Genomic DNA, 21,611 nt, shown 5'->3' with positions numbered 1-21,611 from the left:
AGGAACCAGGACCACCCTTGACTCGACTTTAATTAAAGCATTCGTTTCTTGCTAGTTGCATCTTCTTTTTATTTTGGTTTAACATCTTCCTGCTGCTTTTTCTGCTCCTCCTTAGTGATCTGGCTGCCCCACTCTTTGTAGTAGAATTTTCCTTTTTCCTTGTTACATCTTTATAGCTGTGGGTTTGGGCCACTTGGCATCTTTTTACCTTTCCTGGCCTCCCTCTGGACTTGCCTACTTTGTTCTAATGCCCACAGAGCTATTTGTATGAGGACCATCCAGCTTTTTCTCCTCAGCTGCCTTCCCCCTGGGTCCTTCAGACTTAATGTCCTAATCATGTGCCCAGAATGGCTTTTCTCCATCTGATGCCTCTTCTTTTCTTCCTTTGGATCCTGGTACCATTATGTAGCCGCACTGAGCAAGATGTCTACCCCCTGCACGTTACTGCTAATTATCTTCTATTGGTAGGGAAAAAATTCAGTGTAAACATTTCCTGAGTTCCTTGCTTCACCTTCTGCAGAGGTGGTGACCTCTTTGGCCACCCCGTACCCTGTACGTACATTTCATATTGCCTGATAAATATTCACACTGCTCCCTTAAAATTATGTCTTGGTCGATAGCTCCTTGGCGCAAACGTAAAGCCCTCCTCTCTAAGCTCGCCATGGTCTCCAGAAGACAGCATCCCTGTCTTTGGGAGAGGTTCCAAAGATGCCTCTTTAGATTCCTCTCCACAGAGTATCTGTGTCAAAGGGAGGAATGCAAAGGTCACTTTGACCCTGTCCCTTCACCCTTTTCCCTGCCACGAGACCTCTAAAGACCGAAATGAAATCCTAGAGCCTCAGGGCTGGAAGGGCCACTGAAAGCGATTTAGCTTCACCCTCATTCTATGTTTGAACCCCTTTACCAATATCTCTACCAGATGGCTGTCCCAAGCTCTCCTGGACCACCTCCAGAGATAGAGCTCACTGTCTAGGGGCAGCCTGTGCAATTTTCAGATTGCACTAGCCGTTAGAAAGCTCTTTATTGAAGCCCAAACCATTTCCCCCTGGGGAGAAAGACAAGGCCATGAAATAGCAGCAACTGAAACGGCGTGGCGGGGTGCCTGGCTGGCTCCATTAGTGGAACGCGCGACCCTTGATCTCAGGGTCGTGAGTTCGAGCCCCACGTTGTGTGTAGAGATGACTTAGGATAAAATGGCGTGGCTATAGAGCCAGAAGATTCTGAGATAGAGAAGGGAGATCACAGAGAGGGCATGAGTTGAGGGGATCAGGCAGGACCAGAGAAATGGCGCTGAGCGGTGACCGGGTGGGATTGAAAGGTTAAGGAAGGGGATATTGGAGCTGCTTCTAAAACAAATGGAACCCTGGTGAGAGGTTGAAATCAAAGTGGGAAGGAACAGAAAAGCATCTTGAGGATTCAAAGCCCATCTGAGGATCCCACCCTTGCCCTTTGCTGTATTTTGACGTCACACAGCCAGGCGCTGACATTTCCATCACCGGCAGCCCCTGGGCTCGGGCATCGGTGGTGATGTAAAGGGCAGGGTGTGGCCCAGGGGTGGGTGGATCTGGAGGCAGAGGCCGGGGTCAAAGGTATGGGAACCCAGTCGTGAAGTTTCCAAGCAAGAAATAAACGGAACCCGCTCACCAGAAAACCCGGTTCCTGCCCAGCGTGGCACACGGAATGCCGGCGTGTGTCAGCTGCTCACAGAGCAGGGCATCAAGTTCCAGGCAGCAAAAGGGAATGAGAAAGTAATCTTTGTAGATCCCATCCACCCTGAGCGCAGTGAACTGATGCTGGGGGTAATGAGAACTGGCTGTTGTCGGAAGGGCTTTGGAATCCAGGGGTCAGGGTGCGAGCCCTGCCATTTGCTTCCTGGGCCACCCCACCACTGGCCTTGCCTTTGTCTTGTCTTCACCGTGGCTCAGCGGGACTCTTTCCCCTAGGGAAATCATCCGTTAGTGGGGATGGACTCTTCCGGAAGGGAGTCTGCCAAGCTAGTAGCCCTCAGTAGACTGAGGACAACGTGTGTGCGCGTCCCGCCGTTGACTCGTGCATTCATTCAGTCGGTCAGCTAACAAGCGTGTGTGTAAGCATCTGTGCTAGCCAGGTGCTGTGTGGCAGCTACAGGGAGGAAAGAGATTGATTTCTTGCTTTGATAGGGCTTATGGTCTAGCTAAGGACAGGAGCGTAGAAATCACTAACTTTCCTATGAGATAAATTGAAAGGAATGCCATAATAGAAATGCAATCCAATTAACAGCCAGAGAGAGAGGTGATTAATTTTGGCTGGGGCGAGATGAGAAGGCTTCCTGGAAGAGGTATCATGTAAGCTGAGACCTGAAAGAGAAAAACGAGAGAGAGAGAGACCGAGACCATCCCAGGCTGAGGGAACAGCATGGAGAAAGACATGGAAACTTCAAAGAACTTGCCTTTTCCAGCAAATGAATGGGACGGTATGACTACACTCCATGGTACTTGGAGAAATATATGGGCAGTTGAAACTAGAAAGCAAGACGAGATGAGATGGAGATGTTCATAAATGCCATGCTAAGGAAATGGGACTTGATCCCACACCCAGTAAGGAGCCATCAAAGGATTCTGAGGAAGAGAGAAATGTGATTCAACCCATGATTTAGGAAAAAGCATGTTGTCTTGTTCCTGCCATCCCAGAATAGAATGGTCTTTCCTGCATAGCGGTGGGCCATTGGATTGGAATGGGTATCGTATTTAGCTGGGATGCTGAGGACTCCAGGGAGGTAGGGAAGGGGAGAGGGGCTGAAGGAAAAGAGAGAAATGGCCAGCGTCCAAGGACAGAGGAGAGAGCGCCTGTGTGGGTGTGGGATCAGGTACTCACTGACAGTCCAGACCTAAAGATGGGAAGGTAGGAAGATGGGTCCAGGAGGACAAGGTGTTCTTCCAAGTAAATTGAGGGGAAAGTGATCTCAATTCCCCGATCCCATTCATGATGATGGAGGCATTTCACAACTGGAGAGATTTTGAGGAAGAAATTCAGGTGGAACAACTTAAGGAAGCTTTTCATCTGTCATTTGGGAGGACACCTGCCTGCTGATGACTTCTGGCCTGCAGTGTTCCCACATCCAGGCTGAGTGTTTTCAGGGACTGGAGCCATTTTGACCCATTGGCTCTTGTACCCATTTTCTTTGCTGTTGGGCATTGACAGGACGTTGCAAACATTTTAGTTCTCAGGTACATTTTTTTGGCAAGATCCACCGTGGCTTATTAAAAATGGAATATTACCAAGCTTTGGGTTTTCCCATCTAAGTATGTCTAAAGCTTTACCCCAAATGCCATCACAGTGCTTTTCATTGAGCATCTTGGAGCCTGGGCTTCAAGGTACCATAAGGCCCCCCCCTCACTCTCCTGACACCTCGCCAGCAATTGGATGTGGCTACAATAAGAGACATTTTGTGTTTTCCTTCTGTGTCCTCAAAGCCCAGTGACGCATACCTCTGTAGCTGCATCGTGCCTGACATTTATTTTATAAACAGAGCTCCGTGAATCTAAGCCATTAAGTGCTTTTTTAAGTAATGAGGACAGAGTGCATCCTTTAATTGATTTTTTTAATATGGTGTAGCAGCTTAGCATCATCTGTGTGAGCCACAAAAATAAATGTAATCTTCCTGAGATGGTATACAAATTTCTCTTCAGCAACTGGTCTCCAGTGAAAATCCTTGACAAAAGCTCCCCTCTTCCTCCATTCCCAGTTGAGGAGCCACATCTGCAATTCTAGGGTAGTGTTAAATATCCATTCAATTTCATTCTTCTGGCCAACTTGACTTTCTTTTTCCTTTTTTTTTTTTTTAGCATTTATTTATTTATTTTCAAGAAACACAGGGCGTGAGCAGGGGAGGGGCAGAGAGAGAGGGAGACACAGAATCCGAAGCGGGCTCCGGGCTCCGAGCTGTCAGCACAGAGCCCGACGCGGGGCTCGAACTCACGAACCGTGAGATCACGACCTGAACCGAAGTTGGCCGATTAACTGACTGAGCCACCCAGGCGCCCCTGGACAACTTGACGTTCAAAGCACTGAAGGGGTATCACTGGGGGGTGGATGCTGTTGTTATAGGGTACATTCACACACTCACCCCTCTCCAAAGTAAAACCCTAGAGTTGCAGTGCAAGTCCCTTCAGGAACTGGCATGTGCCCCAAACGCCACTGTCTTTTGGTTTCTATAGTTTTTTGTTTTAATCGTGGTAAAATATGTGTAACGTGTAAAGTATTAAGTGTGCAATTCAGTGACATTAATTACATTCAAAATGGTGTGCAACCATTACCACTCTTTCCAAAGTTTGCTTATTCTGCCTATTTCTATTTCATGTCATGGAGTCATATAATGTGTAGCATTGTGTGACTGGCTTTTCACTCAGCACGTCTTCAAGTTTTACCCATGCTGCGGCACGTATCGGCACCTCGTTCCTTTCGATAGCTAAACGATATCCATCGTAGGAATGTGCCACCTTTTGTTTGTTCATCCACCGATGGACACGTGGGTTACTTCCACCCTTTGGCCATCGTGAATAATCTGCTATAGACATGGGCGTGCAGGTATCTGAGTGTCTACTCCAGGCTGCCCGTGTAGCGGGGATAACAAGAATACGGCATTTCCAAAAGCCGTCTCGAGTTGGTGCTCTGGAGGCACCTTCTAACGAGGCGTGGCGGCACAGACGAGTTAGGTATTGTGACAGGATACCTCAGGCCCCGTCGGGGTGACGGCGCCTCGTCGCATTCACTCTCCAACTTCTCCGAAGGCTGATCAGCGGTCAGTGAACCCATAGTACCTCCCGCTCTCTCCTCAACTCAGTACTGTCTGGTTTTTCACCCAACCACCCTACTGAGCGTCTCTCAGCAATCTCCTGGAACCATCTGGTTGACACATCGGGTAGCTGCTTCTTAGTCCTTACTTTGCTTAACCTCTCAGTAAACAGTGGACCATGCCACCCCTCCCCTCTTTCCAATGTTCTCTTCCCTTGCCTTCTCGAAGCCCATTCTCATCATCTTTTCCCCTGGAGCTTGCAGAGCAGTGTCTCTGTCCCATGGCATGATGTAACTTCTCCTGTGGCAAATGAAGGCTTTGATGAGGTATGATTCCCGTGGAGCCGTCAGGCAGCTTCGGGTCAGAAGGATCTGTCAACATGAGATCCGCAGAAGGCGGCGGTAATTCTGGGGCTGGCTTAGGAGGGCCAGCGCCCACGCCACCCACTCGTACTATCAGGGTTTCTAGGACACGGTTGTTCTGCTGCTGGGAATGTGACTTGACTCATGATGTACCTAGATAGGCATGGTGGTGGCCCCTGTCACAATCAGATTCTGTAGTCAAATGGTTTAATTTCCAGAGGGGTTAAGTGATATTTTCGTTTCTCCCTTTCTTTTTTTTTTTTTTTTTTAATTTTTTTTTAACGTTTATTTTTTTTTGAGACAGAGAGAGACAGAGCATGAATGGGGGAGGGTCAGAGAGAGAGAGAGGGAGACACAGAATCTGAAACAGGCTCCAGGCTCTGAGCTGTCAGCACAGAGCCTGACGCGGGGCTCGAACTCATGGACTGCGAGATCATGACCTGAGCCGAAGTCGGCCGCTTAACCGACTGAACCACCCAGGCGCCCCTCATTTCTCCCTTTCTTAATGGCTCATGGCAGTAGCGAAGCATCGGTAGTCGTCGAACCTCCTGGAAACCGTTTTGTATCCATAAACTTAGCAGTCTGAGCCCCAGTTAAGGGCAGTTACCGTGGCATTCCTCTCAACGAGGAAGTTGCCATAGAAAAGCCTACCTGAGGTCATTAATTAGGAGTATGTGAATCCGAGCGTCCAGCTTTGAGTACTGTACAAAGCCCAGATGACTCAAGTGTCCTCACAGTGCTTTGAAGATCTTCCAACCGAAGCACCCCGTACATCGGTGAACAGAGTGGAACACCCGTTCCGGAGGACCTCGGACATGACCCGAAGGTCCTAGTAAACGTGAAATGATTTATGAAGTCTTAAATGCGTTTGCAAATGGTACGTTTCTTTTTTATTATTATTTTTTTTAATCTTTATTTATTTTTGAGAGACCGCGAGAGCGAGCAGGGGAGGGTCAGAGAGAGAGGGAGACGGAGTCCCACACAGGCTCCACGCTGTCAGCACAGAGCCCGACGTGGGGCTCGATCTCGAAAACTGAGATCGTGACCTGAGCCGAAATCAAGAGTTGGATGTTCGACCCGGTGAGCCACCCAGGCGCCCCGCGCGTCGTGCGTCTTCTCCATCATACGGCCTTGCGTGGTTTAGTATAAGATGGTGTGCTTTCCCCTCCCGTATCTTTAGGAAAAAAGCATGCCATGGCTTTGTGTACCCACACACCGCTGCAGTGTAACCTGAAGCCACAGCTACCCGGATCGAGCGACAGAAGCCACCGTAGGAGAGGCCACGCCTCTACTGATGGGGAAAGCCACCGTATTTTTCCACATCCCATCATTGTGACTGAGGACGTTGGCAGCTGGCCCGGGCTGTCGGAAATGCAGTGAGCATCTCCTCGCCCAGCCCTCTTCCAGGAGAGGCCGCTGGGTTATTCCCACAACTTACAGTCATTTCGCACACAAAATGGGCAACTCACTTGCACGCCGCGAAGGCGTATCATGAAACGGGCCCATTCCGAAAGGGGTCCCAGTAGACCAGTTAAAAACCGGAGGCCTCCAAATGGGCCGGCTTCCACCTGCCCGACCTGCGAAGCAGAAAACCTAGACTCCCGGAGGCCCCCGGGGTCATGAACAAAGTCACTTTCTTCCGCTTTCAAGCCCAGGTGGTCGTTTGGCACCCGAAAGCTCACAGAGGAGCGGGGCTCCATGTGGCGCGACGGAGGGTGGCGTTGACGGGAAGGGCGAGGAAAAGCAAGATGGGTCCGGGATTCTCAAGCGAGTGGCAGCGCCCGAGGGCGGCCGTGAGTGGGCGGCGGAGTGAGCAGTAGCGCGGGGAGCACGCTTTGTGCCGACGTTTCCCCACTTTTAGCGTCCGGGGCCCGCCAGGCGACGGGCCGAAGGTTTCACACGGCCCTGCCTCGGGAGCCAACCGTACACGGCAAGCGCGAAGCGCGGGGATGGCGGCGTCGCTCCGCTGCTCCGTCGGGGCGGGGTTGAAGCCATCTGCCGCCGCAGGCTTGGCAAGGAAGAGCCCCCCAAGCCTGGCTCAGTGGCAGCGCTCTCTCCCCTGGAATTTTGATAGCCGCTCTCCTTCCAGGCTGCCCTGGGAGGCCCGCCCGCTGGCGCGGGTGAGGCCCGGCAGCAGCGTGCTGCTGTCCTCGGGGGCCCGTGAGGTCCGAGGGTGAGCGTTTGCGTCCCGTTACGCACTCGAGACCCCAGCGGCTTCGGAGGAGCCCGCGGGCTTGTCTCACTGGCCGACAGATCTTCCGGCGCCGCCCGTGCGCGCCTGCTCGGTGCACCCCGGGGTCCGGCCACTTCTCCCCCGAAGCTTCGCGTGTCCTGGCTTCAGCGCCAGTCGTTACGCCAGGATTCAAAGAAAACCGCGGTCCGGCGCACATCTGTGTATTGCCGCGTCTCTTACGCAAGATTAGATCGGCTCAAGCAGAAAGAGGATGCAGAATTTGGTAGCCGATGAACATCACCAGGAAAACTCACATCCGAAGAGAAGCGGCTTGCTTATGGAGGCTCTGCTGGGGACAGAGCCGCTTGGCTGGTGTGGGTAGAGGGAGGACGGCAGCCTGCAGAAGACCGTGTCCCCCACTTGGGCCCCGGGAGCCCGGGGATCAGAGGGAAATAAAACCAGAAGGGAACGGAGAGTTCATCCACTCCAACGCCCTGATTGGGGCAGATGGAATGGCAGACGCTCAGAGTAGAGGAAAATGAGTTGCCAAAGGAGAACTAGTCAAGACAGTGGCTGAGCCAGGGCTCCAGACTCTGCGGGTGGGACAGCCTTTCTTAGGGACTCCACTGGGCGACTCTGAGTAACTAAGGCTGGAGGGTTCCCCACTGAGTGCTTGGCGCAACTCAGAAAAACTTTTCAACGCAAAGCTCAGCCCTTCATGACTGACAGCTGTTGTAAAGGGATTATCTAGGGGCGCCTGGCTGACTCAGTCAGTAGAGCACGTGACTCTTGATCTCGGGATTGCGAGTTCAAACCCCACACTGGGTGTAGGGTTTACTTAGGAAAAGAAATAAATGAAGAGATGACCTAATCTGCAGCACTAAGGAGGGCAAAATGAGAGTCAGAGCTGAGTGTGTAATTAGTACAAATTGTTGGCTCTATCCTCTAGGTGTAGTTAAAGCGATTACACATAGAAGCCAGTTTCTGGGTTTAGCGTGAGATCTCCTCGCTGGCCTAAAACGTTTCACCGACAATCAGTCGCATGGTAGAAACAATTTGTGTGCGTTTTCTAGTATGTACCTAATAGAGCAAAGATATTTTCTGGAAAATCACTGATAAACGAAGACATGAATGATTGAAAAGAGAATGGTTTAAGGGGTGCCTGGGTGGCTCAGCTGGTTAAGCATCTGACTTTGGCACAGGTCATGATCTCATGGTCCGTGGGTTCGAGCCCCGTGTCGGGCTCTGTGCTGACAGCTCAGAGCCTGGAGCCTGCTTCGGATGCTGTGTCTCCCTCTCTCTCTGCCCTTCTCTCTCTGTCTCTCTCTCTCTCAAGAATAAATAAGCATTAAAAAATAATTTAAAAAGAGAATGATTTCAAATGATTGTCATAATCTAGTTTGTAGCAAAATGAGAAGGTTTTGGTATGGTGTAGATTTAGCTCTTTTGTAGGTTTGGTTTTTTTAAGTTTATTTATTTGGAGAGAGAAGAAGAGTGCATGCATGTGCACAATGGGGAGGGAAGAGAAAGGAAGAGAGAGAATCCCAAGCAGGCCCTGATGTGGGGCTCGAACCCACAAACCGCGAGACCATAACCTGAGCTGAGATCAAGAGTCAGGTGCTACTGAGCCACCCAGGCGCCCCACTCTTTTGTAGGTTTTTTTTTTTTTAATTGTATCTGCTACTGGCTGATCTCCAGATAGTTTTTCCACAGGCTTCTTGTATTTTCTAAGATGTCTGACAATCTCTCCCACTTAGGGCTGTCCTACAAACTGTTAACAATGATCTTCCTAAAAAACACAGATCAGACTGTGATTTTCTTACTTTTAAAAACCTTCAGTGGCTCCCTATTGCCCACAGAGTGAAGTCTTAGCATTCCCAATCCATCATGATTTGGCCCTTACTTGTCCTTCCTGCCTTACCTCTCTCCCCCTGAGCATGCCCTACCTGCACTCCCTAATATTGATGGTTTCGCTCAAGCTGAACCCCCTGCCGGAAATGAATGACCATCTCATTCAGCTCTGCCGTAGTTCCATCCATCCTTCATGGTGTAGATTATATCCCAGTTGTTCTGAGAAGTCTTCCCAGATCCTTCTATTTGGAGATCTCTCTCCCCAACGTATTCGGCTTGTGCCTCTATCTGAGCCCTCATGACCTTCTGCCAAGTATCTGGTTGGTTTGTCTATTAGTCTGTTTTCCTTGCCAGAGGGCGGGATTCCTAAAGGCAGGCACTAAGTCTTTCTCCAACCTTCTAGCTCAATGCTTGGGACCTTGTAGGCTACCATTAAGTTTGTTGAATTAAACTGGATTATACCCCCCACCCCCATCCAGGGTTGTCCCCATTCATCTTTGACCAAAACTGGTCTTTCCTCTATCTCCTATAATGCTTCATCGTCATACTAAGCTGTCCCCTTTGTCACTAATCTCCATGATGGTGGCCCAGGCCCAGAATGTGTCTTTGGTGAGACTCGCATCAATGTAAGCCATAAAAGCCCAGCCGTAGGGTTGCTGCTGTTAGACGGGGAGCCTCACGAAACCTTTAGCCACAGCTTCGGAAGCATACAGAGGTATTCCAAATATTCCCGGGGGCCCTTTGGAGATGGAAAGCTCAGGCCAGCTTTGTGCTTGGGGAATCGAATAGCCCTGACCATCATAGCTGATTTCTTCAGAGAAATAGAAGGGACATAATTTCCATTTTCGGTCCTCAAACCCAGAGCTCTTTTCAGAATTTCACCATGCTTAATAATGCTACTCAAACAAGTATGCGATCACTTTCACGTGGAAACACTGGACTCTTCTCACGCTTTTGAGAAGTTCTCTTTGGCAGTACGTATTTTCCTAATCAAGGTGGATTTTTTTTTTTTTCAAGAAACAAATCCATTGCTACTTAAATCGCTACAGTCTATTTGATACACAGAATTGTTCAAGAGGTGGCATAGCTTCATGTGAAGTTTCAGGGTCAGACCTGTGTTCAAATAGCACCTCTGTCACTTACCAGCTGTGCAGATATGGGCAAAAAAGTAACCTGGTTTGGAGCTTCCTCATCAGTAAAATGGGAATCATAATGGCTACCTTGCAACACTATTGAAGAGGTTAAATTAAATGAGGTAACGTATGTAAATATCTTAGTACAGTGCCTGGCACACAGTGAGGACTCACTAACTGGTAGTCCTTTTTATGATTCCCAAACAAAGGGTCCAAGAGATAAAAATAACGAAAGAGGTCTTTGGTGGCACGGGAGATTAGAAACTACCAGACTTAGTGTCTGCCGGGCTTACCGTCACTGCTCTAGTACACGAAACCGTTCAGTGTTCGCGGATTATTTGAAGAGCAAAACAAATAGCACAGGGGCCCGGTGGTAACATTAATAGATGTTGTTTCATCTCGACGTTGGGCAAAGGGAATATCCGGAAAAGGAATCTGGAAGCAAGGCTCAGAGTTCTGTCATTCAGGTCAACCCTAAAAATACTCCCCTGCATTTAAGTTGAGAAGTTGCCTCGAGACTCAAGGCTGCGCTTTCAACGGATAGAGCCATATGTGTTCTCAGCTTTGGTGAAATCCGATCATGACCTGAGCCCGTGCTGACCTCGGCCTCGCCTGTGTGCTCTGCATAGTTCAGCTTTCAGAGAAAGACGTCTGACCTCCAAACAGAGCACTGCTCTTTGTTTTTTTCTTCTTTTTATTTTCTTTGTATGTATTTATTTTACAGGGAGAGGGAATCCAGATTAGAGTCTGGTGAGTCGCTTTTCCCTGGGTAAGAGGGTTCCCTGGAAAATTGGATTTGAATTCTTACTGGCCCTCAAGGCAAAAAACTTTCTCAGCTTTAGAGAAGCAGAATGTAGTCAGATTCATATATGTGAAAAGTTTCTTGGTACGGCAATGAAAAGCAAGTGTACTTAACAACAAAACAGAAACATTGTATCAAATATGATCGGCAAAGGATTCAATAAAATATATATTCCAATGAATAGGAAAACCTTAATACCTGTCAGATAAAAAGGCAAAGGATATGAACCGTTAAGCGTTAAGAAACGTAACTAGTAAACTAAGGCAGAGAAAAAGTTGATCTGTGCAGTAATCAAATACATACAGTTAATGAAACCTTGATATATCATCGAATGCTGACCACGTTATCTTTTTGCAAATGAGGCCGGTAAGTCGCTTTTCTCATCATTTCCGGTGGCATTAGAAACTACAGTAGCCCTTTTGGAGAGGAGTGTTGCAGTCTGTGTAATCCCCCCTGGCTTTGATCACCTTGACCTTGCTGCCTGCTCTAACCATTGCCAGCTTCAGAGCAGCCCCGGGCCCTGGCGCTGCTCTGCAGGCATCCTGGACCAGCTGAGTCCCCACACTGTCTTCCTGTGACTTACCGTTTCATCCCTTGTAAGAGGAGCTCTTCCTTCCCCTTCCTTCCTTCCCTCTGTAGAATCCCAGTCATTTCCTCTGTGCCTTTTGCTCTGCATCTCAGTGTCCCCAAGGGATCTTTCCAGCTCCGCTGGCCACAGGACAGTTGGCTGCTGAGGGCACTCACATCACATCACCTTCCCAAGCTATTGAGATAGCCACATTGGCGACAGAGTCTAGAAAAGCCATGGGAGTAGAATTGAGTTCTAAATCTGGAAAAGCAAATCTGAAAGAAACTGACCTCTGCTCCAGGGTTGGCCGTCTTGAATTTCCTGATACACCATTATCTACTCAGATTTGCCTTCTGAGAGATGTTCAAATTAGGCCGACGTCAACATCCCAATTTCTTTTTTAGAATCGTGAGCATATCTCATAAATGGTGGGTGGTCAAAGAAGGAAAGCCCTTGCCCTTCAGCCTCTCCTTGGTCTTTGCTTAGTATCAGTTTAAATCCTATGCATTAGATTGATTTTGCTGTGTGTGTGTGTGTGTGTGTGTGTGTGTGTGTGTGTGTGTGTGTGTTTTAAGGGGTGGCATGAAAAGACGACTGCAAAGATCGGAGAAGAAATATTTGGGAAAAATAAAACAACTTTTAATGGCCAACTACACTGTCTCAACTCTAATTCAAGCAAGGTTCCCAGGAGAAAATCTATGGGGCGCAGGGCCCAGGAAAGGCACACTGGGGGTCTGCAACATCTCCCAGCCCTCTGACACACGTACACACAAGGGCACACACATAGTCACCCCCCACCCCCCAGCACCTTACATTTTAATACCGGTGAGATGTGGTGAAAATGACCTTCCAGCACAGCCTTGCCTGCGGGGAGATGTTCCAAGGTGACAGTGTGCCCCCTTGGGTGTGAGTGGAGCCAAAGGGGGGAGGGAAGAAGTCAGCTTCTCCCCGTTGGTGTGACCTCTGCTAAGAGCCCCTCTAGCCATCCCCTTCCGCTGGGGGGCCGCACCGCCCCCCCCCCCGGCACCTCCCCATCTCCTGGCAGCCATCCTTTCCACGAGAGCTGGGGCATCCCAACATTCCAGACAGATGCTGGAGTCACGGCTGGCCCACAGCTGATGCTCTCCTGTATTTCACCTTCTTCTTTTCTTTCGGCAGAACTGGCTTATGATCTGGATGTGGATGATGCTCCTGGAAACAAGCAGCACGTGAATCAGAAGGACAATGAGATAGCGGCCTCTCACAACCTGGGGAGCGGCCACTTCCCCCTGAAGGTTCTAACCAGCTTGGCGATCTGTGTGGCGTGGTTTTTCTTTCCGGTGCACTGACTTCCTGGTGCACCGCACACGTGCTGCCCTTCAGCACCCTGTGGTCCTCCCCTAGAAGGGGACCCACCTTCTTCTTTTTTTCTATTTTTTTATCTTGTATACCTCCTCCGGCCATTAAGTAGAAGACTAACCGCGTGTGACGTTTTCGAAAATCAAATGGCGTCTTTGAGGAAGGTAAATTTTAGTGGTAGTGTAGATCGTCTTTTTGCAAAGAAAAAAAAAAAACACTCAAGTTGTGCCAAATTATTTTCCTATGTTTGGCTGCTAGAACATGGTTACCATGTCTTTCTCTCTCCGTCTCTCTCTTTCTCTTTCCCTTTGCATGGATTTCTTTGGAAAAAAAAAATAATAAATGCTCAAATAAAAGTGCATCGGGTGTTTTTTGTAAGCCCTTGTACATGGCGACCGTGTGGGGATTCTCCTCCTCCTCACCCAGCTTTCTGTTCGGCAGGAGAAAATCCCATCAGGTGTCAGTGAGGTCCTTCAGCCCCACCTCCTTGCCCACCTTTTGACTGGGTAGGAGTCCTGGCCCCCCGCCCCAGTCAAAGCCACCCCTGGCAAAACACTCCCGGTGCATAATCTGCACGTAGAAATCTTGGAGCGTCGTAGAGTATGTTTCTTGCCTTTGAGACCAAAGGTGTCCCAGAAAGTTCCTATCTCCATTGACAAATTTCCCTCTGCTGAAAAAGCTTTGCCCAAAGAGAAACCCTCTGTGTGACTCGCGTACAGTCACGTGATCGACATTCTCCCTTCCCCTAACCCAGAGACACGGGTCCGGGAAATCGTAACGGCGCAAAGACACGCTTCCCCAAGCCTCTCTGCTGTTGTCTCAGGCTTACTCTCTGTCACCCGTGTCCGGGGGCCACCACGTGGACAGGCCCAGCACCTGCCCTGGCTCAGGTTGCAAAGGTTGGCACCAGGAAAGCCACAGTGTACAGGAAGCAGCCTCGTCACTCTTGGCCACAGGCGGCTTCTTCAACACCTGTTTATTCAGCAGCTAGGTTTCGGGTCCCCATTGCGTGTCTGCTACCGTACCAGATGCTGGAGACGGGAGAAGGCCAACGATGCGATCCCTGTTCTCCCGCAGCAAAAGGTCTGATGGCCGTGCTAACTTCAGTACCTGCTCCCTGTCCGTCCGTCGTAGGCCGGTATGACAACTTGGCAGCTGGTCTCCACACGCGCAACATCACGGGCGATAATGGCCCAGGTGTTGAGGTTTAGACGTTCTGCTGCCAGGGCACCTCGGGGATCCCCAACTTGCCGCTGTTACGATGCCCAGCGTATTGCCTGTTTAGCCAGCTCAGCTCGACGGAAACGTTATCGATTCTTTCTCGTGAGCAGAAGCTCAACTCCCCCCTGAGGGCAAGGACAGGAGGAGCCGAATGACTATAAAGTATAAGAAAGAGAGGCTGAGACACGGCCAAGGAGCATGAGCAAAGATCAAGGAAGGGACCCGAGAGTCCCCTTTGAATCTAGAAGCTGGTCCCAGCCAGGGTCTCCAATTTCCGTCCCATGGCAAGAGGTCACCGTGCGGGATGCAGGAGGCGTCATTTCTCACGACTTCTCGTCCCCCCTCGTCCTGCTGTCACCAACACACTTCTGTCAGGGTCTCCTGAGGACCCCAGGCCTCCATTATTTATTGTCATCCGTTGCAGACATTTTCACAAACACAAATTGGAGACGTTGGGTGCAGCGTTTCCTTCGGTTGCTTTGGTCGTGGACCACGATCAGTTGTATTTGTGAATCTGGTTTCAGTGATTTGTAGCAGCTGGTAAGACTGGAAAGGGAATTATCTTTTTCAAACCATCATTATTTCTGTGTCTGAACGGGATTTGTAGGAATCTTTGTTCTTGGATTCAGGAAACCCGAATACTGCGAAGGTTTCCTCCTCGGACTCGGAGTGCGATACTATAACACCGGACCAGAAGAAGGAACCAGAGCTGACTTATCGCCTAATAACGGCCCCTTCTGCAGGAAGGCTTTTATTTAATGTGGTAAACATAATTTGTGGTTCTGAGGCCAGGTTTTATGCCTGTGAGCAGGAGAGGACTGTTGTAAAGTCCATTCTTCCTCTCTGGGAGATGAAAGGAATTGTCAGCTTTTATTTTTTTTTTTAAGATTTTATCTTTAAGTAATCCCTACACCCAACGTGGGGCTCGAACTTACAACCCCGAGGTCAAGAGTCACATGCTCCACCGACAGCCAGCCGGGTGCCCCAGGACTGTCAGCTTTTCCACGACCTTCTCATTCACTTCCCCTCTCCAGGCCTCAGTTTCCCTCTTGTAAAGTGGAGAATCAGGGCAAGATGTCTAGCCTCTCTGTTGCTCTCATTTTGTAGGGCCGTTCGTTGTCTTGCCCAGCACTGACGTCACGTACGTGCTGTTCCTGGACACCTCTCAGGACTTCTGTAGCCTACGGTCGTATATGACATGCTTCAGCGGCCAGAACACGACCCAAGCCATCCAGTGCGTGTGCTGTCTTGGTACACGGCCCGTCCGCTTGGGTCCGTCAAGGCTAAGTGATGGTGGCAGAAGACCGCTCTTCTGGGATGTCCATGGTCCGCTGGCTTCAACTAAATGCTCGGGATTAAAATGGATAACCACACCCATTTACAAACCATGGACACTCTGCCATCTTTTATTGACGTTTTCTTACACCCAACAACCTGTCTCTTTTCACTTTCTATCCATGTCTTTTCCTATCCTTCTATATTTTCTATTCCTCTAGTTCGGAATCCAGTTGCACGGCTAGTTGGGTGGCTTTTCAGTTTTGAAGTGTTTGTTCTACCCTTTGATTTAAACTTCCTACACATGAATTATGGTAAGATGACTATTTTGTCCTTAGAATGGGCCTGGCAGCTGGGAAGTTGGCCCGTCTTGTTGGAAGTTTCTAGACCTCTGTCTCATCGAATGCACGTGTGAAAATCCACCAGCCCCACTCTGGTACTTGAACAAGGTTAAATCATAGAGGGGTATATGGAATCCCTAGGCTGGAAAAGACCAGCTGGCTCATCCCACAATCTTCATTTGATTACTGCCTAAGGCAGGGCTCCTCACTAGGTCATAAAGTAGCCTATTTGGTTGCTGGTTACCTCCAAATTTTAGCAAGCTTATTCTATGCAAAAGAAACACATATAGGTGATAAAAAGTCTGTTTTTTAAAATTTTTTAATGTTTGTTTTTTGAGAGAGAGAGAGACAGAGTGTGAGCGGGGGAGGGGCAGAGAGCGAGGGAGACACAGGATCCCGAGCAGGCTCCAGGCTCCGAGCCGTCAGCACAGAGCCTGACGTGGGGCTTGAACCCACAAACCGTGAGACCATGACCTGAGCCGAAGTTGGACGCTCAACCGACTGAGCCACCCAGGCGCCCCCCCAAAGAGTCTGTTTTTTAAAGTTTATTTTGAGAGAGAGAGAACCTCAAGCAGGCTCTACACTGTCAGCACAGAGCCTGACGCAGGGCTCGAACTCACAGACTGTGAGATCGTGACCTGAGCCGAAGTGGGACGCTTAACCGACTGAGCCACCCAGGTGCCCCAGTAATAAAAATTCTAACAATACAGCATTATATAAAGTTTTAAAAAGGGCATTTACCCCCTAATTCCATCCCCCATGGATATTTACTATTAAATATTTTTATTTATATCCTTCCAGTCTTTCTTTCTCTGTGTATGTATATTCACACACACGAGACTTATCCTAAACATACAATTCCATAAGAGGAATCAGTCTTTATTAGCTTAAGCCTAAATCTGCCTTCCTGGATTTTCCACGCCAGGAATTTTCAATCACTGACTCTTGCCTCTTCTGGATTTGTCTTGTTGTTGTTCGAAACAGCTCCTTCGTCCCCTTCAGCCCTGCTCCGTGCTCCAGGGAGTCAGTGGTCCTCTTGTGCTGTCCTGCTCTTGGCTGAGCCCACGGTGCTGCTTGAGCCCGGGCGGAATGGAGCGTGGGTAGTTACATGCCACGGAAGCCTGGGACCTCTACCAGAGCAGTCCTGGAAAACAGACACTTGTCTAGAAGCCACGGTACACACCACGTGAACAATGAGCCTCGGGCCAACTGAAACCCCCAGGTGTCCTTCTTACAACTAAATTCCAAGGGCTTTTGGTTTTACTTGTCTGGATGCTGGGGCGGGCACCATACGCCGTACGTGGGGCAGTGGGGAGAGAGAGTGTGTGTGTGTGTGTGTGCGTGCGTGTACTAGAGCGATTTTTTTCTTGCCAAGGCCACAGCATTTTTGGAAGTCTTCTTTTGAAGTTGCTCTCGAGCCAGTTTATGTAGCGTGTAAGAAAATTAGGCTCTGTTTTTTATAGTCACACCTTGTTTGGAACCAAAAACTAATGTTCTTCGGCTTCATCACCCACCTCATTCGCTGGATTTACTGCCAAGTGGCTCTTAGCTGTTTCCAAAAATCGGGTCTGCCTTCGGGGAAGAAAGGCCTCCCTGAGAAGATTCCAAAGAACATGCTATGGGCTGTGGAGGGTTTTTTCCCCAAAGAAAAGTCCTAGACATTTCGAAGACACTGTACCTCTTGAAAGGAGATAGCACTCGTCTGGATAGAGGTCTGCTAGGTTGGCCAAGGAGCCGACGAAATAAGCTCATGACTTTTCATTCACTTTTATAGATTTAGAAGTAAGTATATGACTTTGAGTGATTCGTGTCAAAAATAGAGGGCAGGACTCGCATGCAGTTGGTGCTTAATCAGTGTTTGATGAAGCCAGTAGTCATTATCGTAAGAATTGCCTGAGCGATGCTTTGTGCCAGAGCCTGTGTCGTTTGGGCTTCGTTCACATATACTGAGGGAGACAGATAAGAAATCATGGTACTGGGGGCACCTGGCTGGCTCAGTTGGTGGAGCACACAACTCTTGATCTCGGGGTTGTAAGTTCAAGCCCCACGTTGGGGGTAGAGATTATCTCAAAATAAGTTTTAAAAAAAGAAAAGAAATGACTGTGCAATAGAAACGCTATAACAGGAGTGTATGTGGGATGCTCAAGAGACCAGAATGGTACATGTTATGGTCGATGGTCCGGGATGTAACCCTTGAAGACAGCGTAGAAGAAAGGATAAGATTGTCCCATTTTTGAAAAGAGCAAGTCAAGAAGACTTGAAGAAACTGTAGAAATTGTCCAGATTATGAAGGGGGGAAGGGTGTCTCGGGCAGAATAGCGTGACACGGGTCCGTCACGGACCCCACACGAGGCTACTCGTCGTGGGGCCCTACTGGACACCAGCGTGCCTGTCCACGGAGAGGGGCGAGGCAAGGTGCGGGGGGCGCGTGGAGTGTTACGTAGTGGGTAGGAGCAATGGACAGCACGTACAGCCAGCAGCGTGGATGTTTCTTAAAATCGTAGGGGGGGGGGGGGGGAGACAAACCAAGAAACCGAACAGGCTACATCGGTAGCTTCCCAGCATTGAAATGAACCAAGGTGTTTTCCCGGAGGACAACACACATTTTCCAAAAATACACACGCACCGGGAGATACACACTGGCCGCCTACACGTTGAGAAACGAGATGAACGAGCCAAGGGTCCCGCCTCAGGCGACACGAACCTGTTGGCCAAACAAATGTGCCTTGGATCACGTGGCGTGCCGGCCACCCCGTTGCGGGCCGACCTGGCGTCGGTCGGAGGTGACTCTGACGTGACGGTCGCTTAACTGGAGCTTCGGCTTGAGACGGCATGTCTGAGAGCTCTTTCGGACAAATGGTAATTATAGCTTTCTTTGGGGGTGGAAATCCCCGGTCTCCGGTACCTTTAGGCACTGAAATTGTTGCGTTTGCTCTGCTCTGCTGGAGCCCCAAGCCCACCGTGATACCCCCCGCTCGCTCGTTTTACAGACGTAGAAGCTGAGACCCGGAGAGGCCAAGAGACACGCCTTAGGTCGCACGGCCAGGCAAGTACAAAGTCAGAACGGACTCAGGGCCTTCTCCATCACCTTACATATGCTGTGTCCCCTTGAAAGAGCAGAATGAACCAACCGTCACGTTGCCCAGCTAAGAGCCAAGGCTGGTTTCTGAAACCTGCGTTCCAGAAACGTGCGTACGGACAGACTTCGTCGTACGGATCCGCATCTTGATTCTCGCGGCAGTCGAGGAAAAAAAAACCCTCATCTGACAGAACACATTGCCTTTCCAAATGAACGCGTTCAAGCCAGGGCCTGCTTCGAGACGGTTAATGTTGCCCTTACAAACTGGAACCTGGGGGTGCGGGAATTCAGTCATCCTCAGCAAGACTCTGTCACAACAGAGGCATTGTTCTCCTCGTTCGTACTGTTTGCTTTCGTGCCTTTTCTGTGAGACGGTAGGTATTTATTTTGTTTGGTTGGCGCTTTTGTAATCAGTCTAGACACGGGCCTACACCGAACCATCCAGGGAGCGGATGAAACTCCCACGGTGGAATCAGGTAAACCCCCTTTTCCCCGCGCCCCCAAGCCAGACTGCTCAAGAAAACCACCCCCGAAAGGACAGAATTCGCTAAGGAAGCAGAGAGGAAGTGCTCCTGCTCTCGAAAACACCCCCAGCGGTCGGTCATCTTCATTCGGTGCCTCAGATGACGCCGCTGCCCAGGCACACGTTTGTCCCACTGGAAACAAAAATGTCTCTTTTCTGCAGGGGTCACCGGGACCGCTCACCGAGGTGCCCCCGCAACTGAGGATTTGCAAATTTTACTTCACCCCGAAGGAGCAAAGGTATATGCGGCAAGACGAAAAACGAGGAGGGGGGTAGGGCACAGATTACTCGGATTTAATAGAGGTGGGTTTCTTCTGCCCTCTCCCCACAAACCGTTTGGGATTTTTTTTTCCTGCCACAGAACAAAGAGAGGCATGACTTCGGTTTCACAGTTCACGGGGCTGATGAGGTTTACTTCACGTTCCATAGATAGTGATGCCGTTTCAACCTTCTGGAAATTATAGAAAGGTGCGGCCTTCCCGCATTGCCTCCCGGACATCATCCCTGTGGCAGGAGAAGCTTCTGGAGCACGGGGAGTTCCAAATAACAACGTGTGTCTTCTGCTTATAGTCAGTGAGACCATTCAGCCCGGGATCTCGCCCAACACTGAGCTCCACTCTTACACAAGGCAGTGCCACAGAAGTTTGTGGAATGAACGTCAATTTGAGGGGCCACAGCGCTGGCACATGGGGTGGAAACTACTCACTTTCCCTCAGACAACCAGTACCTAAAGTCCCCACGTCTACACAGCGAGGCCGCCGAGCACTGACCTGACCAAATGTGAAATTTGACCGTAATCCTCAGGTCTAACCTACCACCGATAGAGCGTTCCTTAGTAACCCTTGGCTTGCTTAACTTAGACTGGTACGTTTTCTGCCATTTTACCAACAAGAAAGTTTTATTGTCTCACGCTTTTCTAGAACTTGGGTATGGCTATAGTTGCGAAAACACCACAGGGCAAAGATGTTGGCTGGGAACAACAGTAAAAATAGGGCTGTTTGCAAACGACTATGGATTGTCTAAACTCCTAAGTGAATGTCCTAACTCCTTATTTAGAGCCCTAAACCGTCAAAGAAAGATTTAGTGCTTTCCCAGTACGTCTTTTGTTCAGAATTTTAATTCTGGGAATATCAGTAAACTGTGTATGTATACATACAAAAAGAAAAGGACATATTTATTTTTGCCAAATCTGTTGGATTATAAAAAGTTTGCCTCATTACAACTTCTTCAGCCCAGAAGCTGCTCGTTAAGAGGTGTCCTTCTATTATCATGAGAATTTATAACACAGTTTCAGGCTCCTAACAGACGAGAATCTGTCCCAAACTGATCGCCACAGACTCTCGTTTGCAAGGGTAGGTTTTTGTCTCCTTAGCTCTTTAGGTTGCCGATAAGCTTTGGTATTTTTTGTGTCATCAAAATGGCTATTTCTAGTGTTGATGGTCTCATTTCCCGGATTTCAGACGCCCATTTAATCCTATGGCCCTGATCACAAAATAATCTTTGGTTTCCTAGCACGGATCCCTCACATGAGTTCGAGAAAACCTTAGAAAAGTGTAGAAGTTTTTGTATCTTCTCATCGGCTATCAAGTCAGCCAAGGTATCAATAAGAACATTATAGGGGCGCCTGGGTGGCTCAGTCGGTTGAGCGTCCGACTTCGGCTCAGGTCACGATCTCACAGTCTGTGAGTTCGAGCCCCGTGTCGGGCTCTGTGCTGACAGTTCAGAGCCTGGAGCCTGCTTCAGATTCTGTGTCTCCCTCTCTGTCTGCTCCTCCCCTGCTCACACACTATCTCTCTCGCAAAAATAAAGATTAAAAAAAATTTTTTTTTAAAAAAAAGAACATTATAGTAGATTCTCTGGGGCACCTGGGTGGCTCACTCAGTTGAGCATCTGACTCTTGACTTTGGCTCAGGTCATGATCTCACAGCTCGTGGGATTAAGCCCTGTGTCAGGCTCCACGCCGACAGCACGGAGCCTGCTTGGGATTCCCTCTCTCCCTCCTTCTCTCTGCTCCTCCCCCGACTCTCACGCACGCTGTCTCAAAGTAAACAAATAAACTTTTAAAAAAGAAGAGCACTCTAGTAGATTCTCATCACAAGGAGAAACAATTTTTGTAACCGTGTGACATGATGGATGTTAACTAAATTTGTCGTGATAGTCATTTCACAAAC

The 21,611-nt window shown here is 49.2% G+C and overlaps 1 protein-coding gene across 2 annotated transcripts in view; it reads left to right on the top strand.

Moving 5' to 3' along the window:
- Nucleotides 1-13,360, top strand: part of GPC3 (glypican 3) — a 419,619-nt gene extending 406,259 nt beyond the window's left edge. For both annotated transcript variants that reach the window (XM_027054341.2, XM_027054340.2), the window contains one exon: nucleotides 12,822-13,360. In XM_027054341.2, coding sequence (XP_026910142.1) covers nucleotides 12,822-12,875 — 54 coding nt within the window. In that variant the 3' untranslated portion in view covers nucleotides 12,876-13,360. The remainder of the gene's footprint in view (nucleotides 1-12,821) is intronic.
- Nucleotides 13,361-21,611: the final 8,251 nt, after the last annotated feature.

The sequence above is a fragment of the Acinonyx jubatus genome, chromosome X, assembly GCF_027475565.1.
Source record: "Acinonyx jubatus isolate Ajub_Pintada_27869175 chromosome X, VMU_Ajub_asm_v1.0, whole genome shotgun sequence".
Lineage (NCBI taxonomy): Eukaryota > Metazoa > Chordata > Mammalia > Carnivora > Felidae > Acinonyx > Acinonyx jubatus.
Note: the sequence above shows the minus strand (reverse complement) of the source record. Positions and strands in the feature narration are given on the sequence as shown.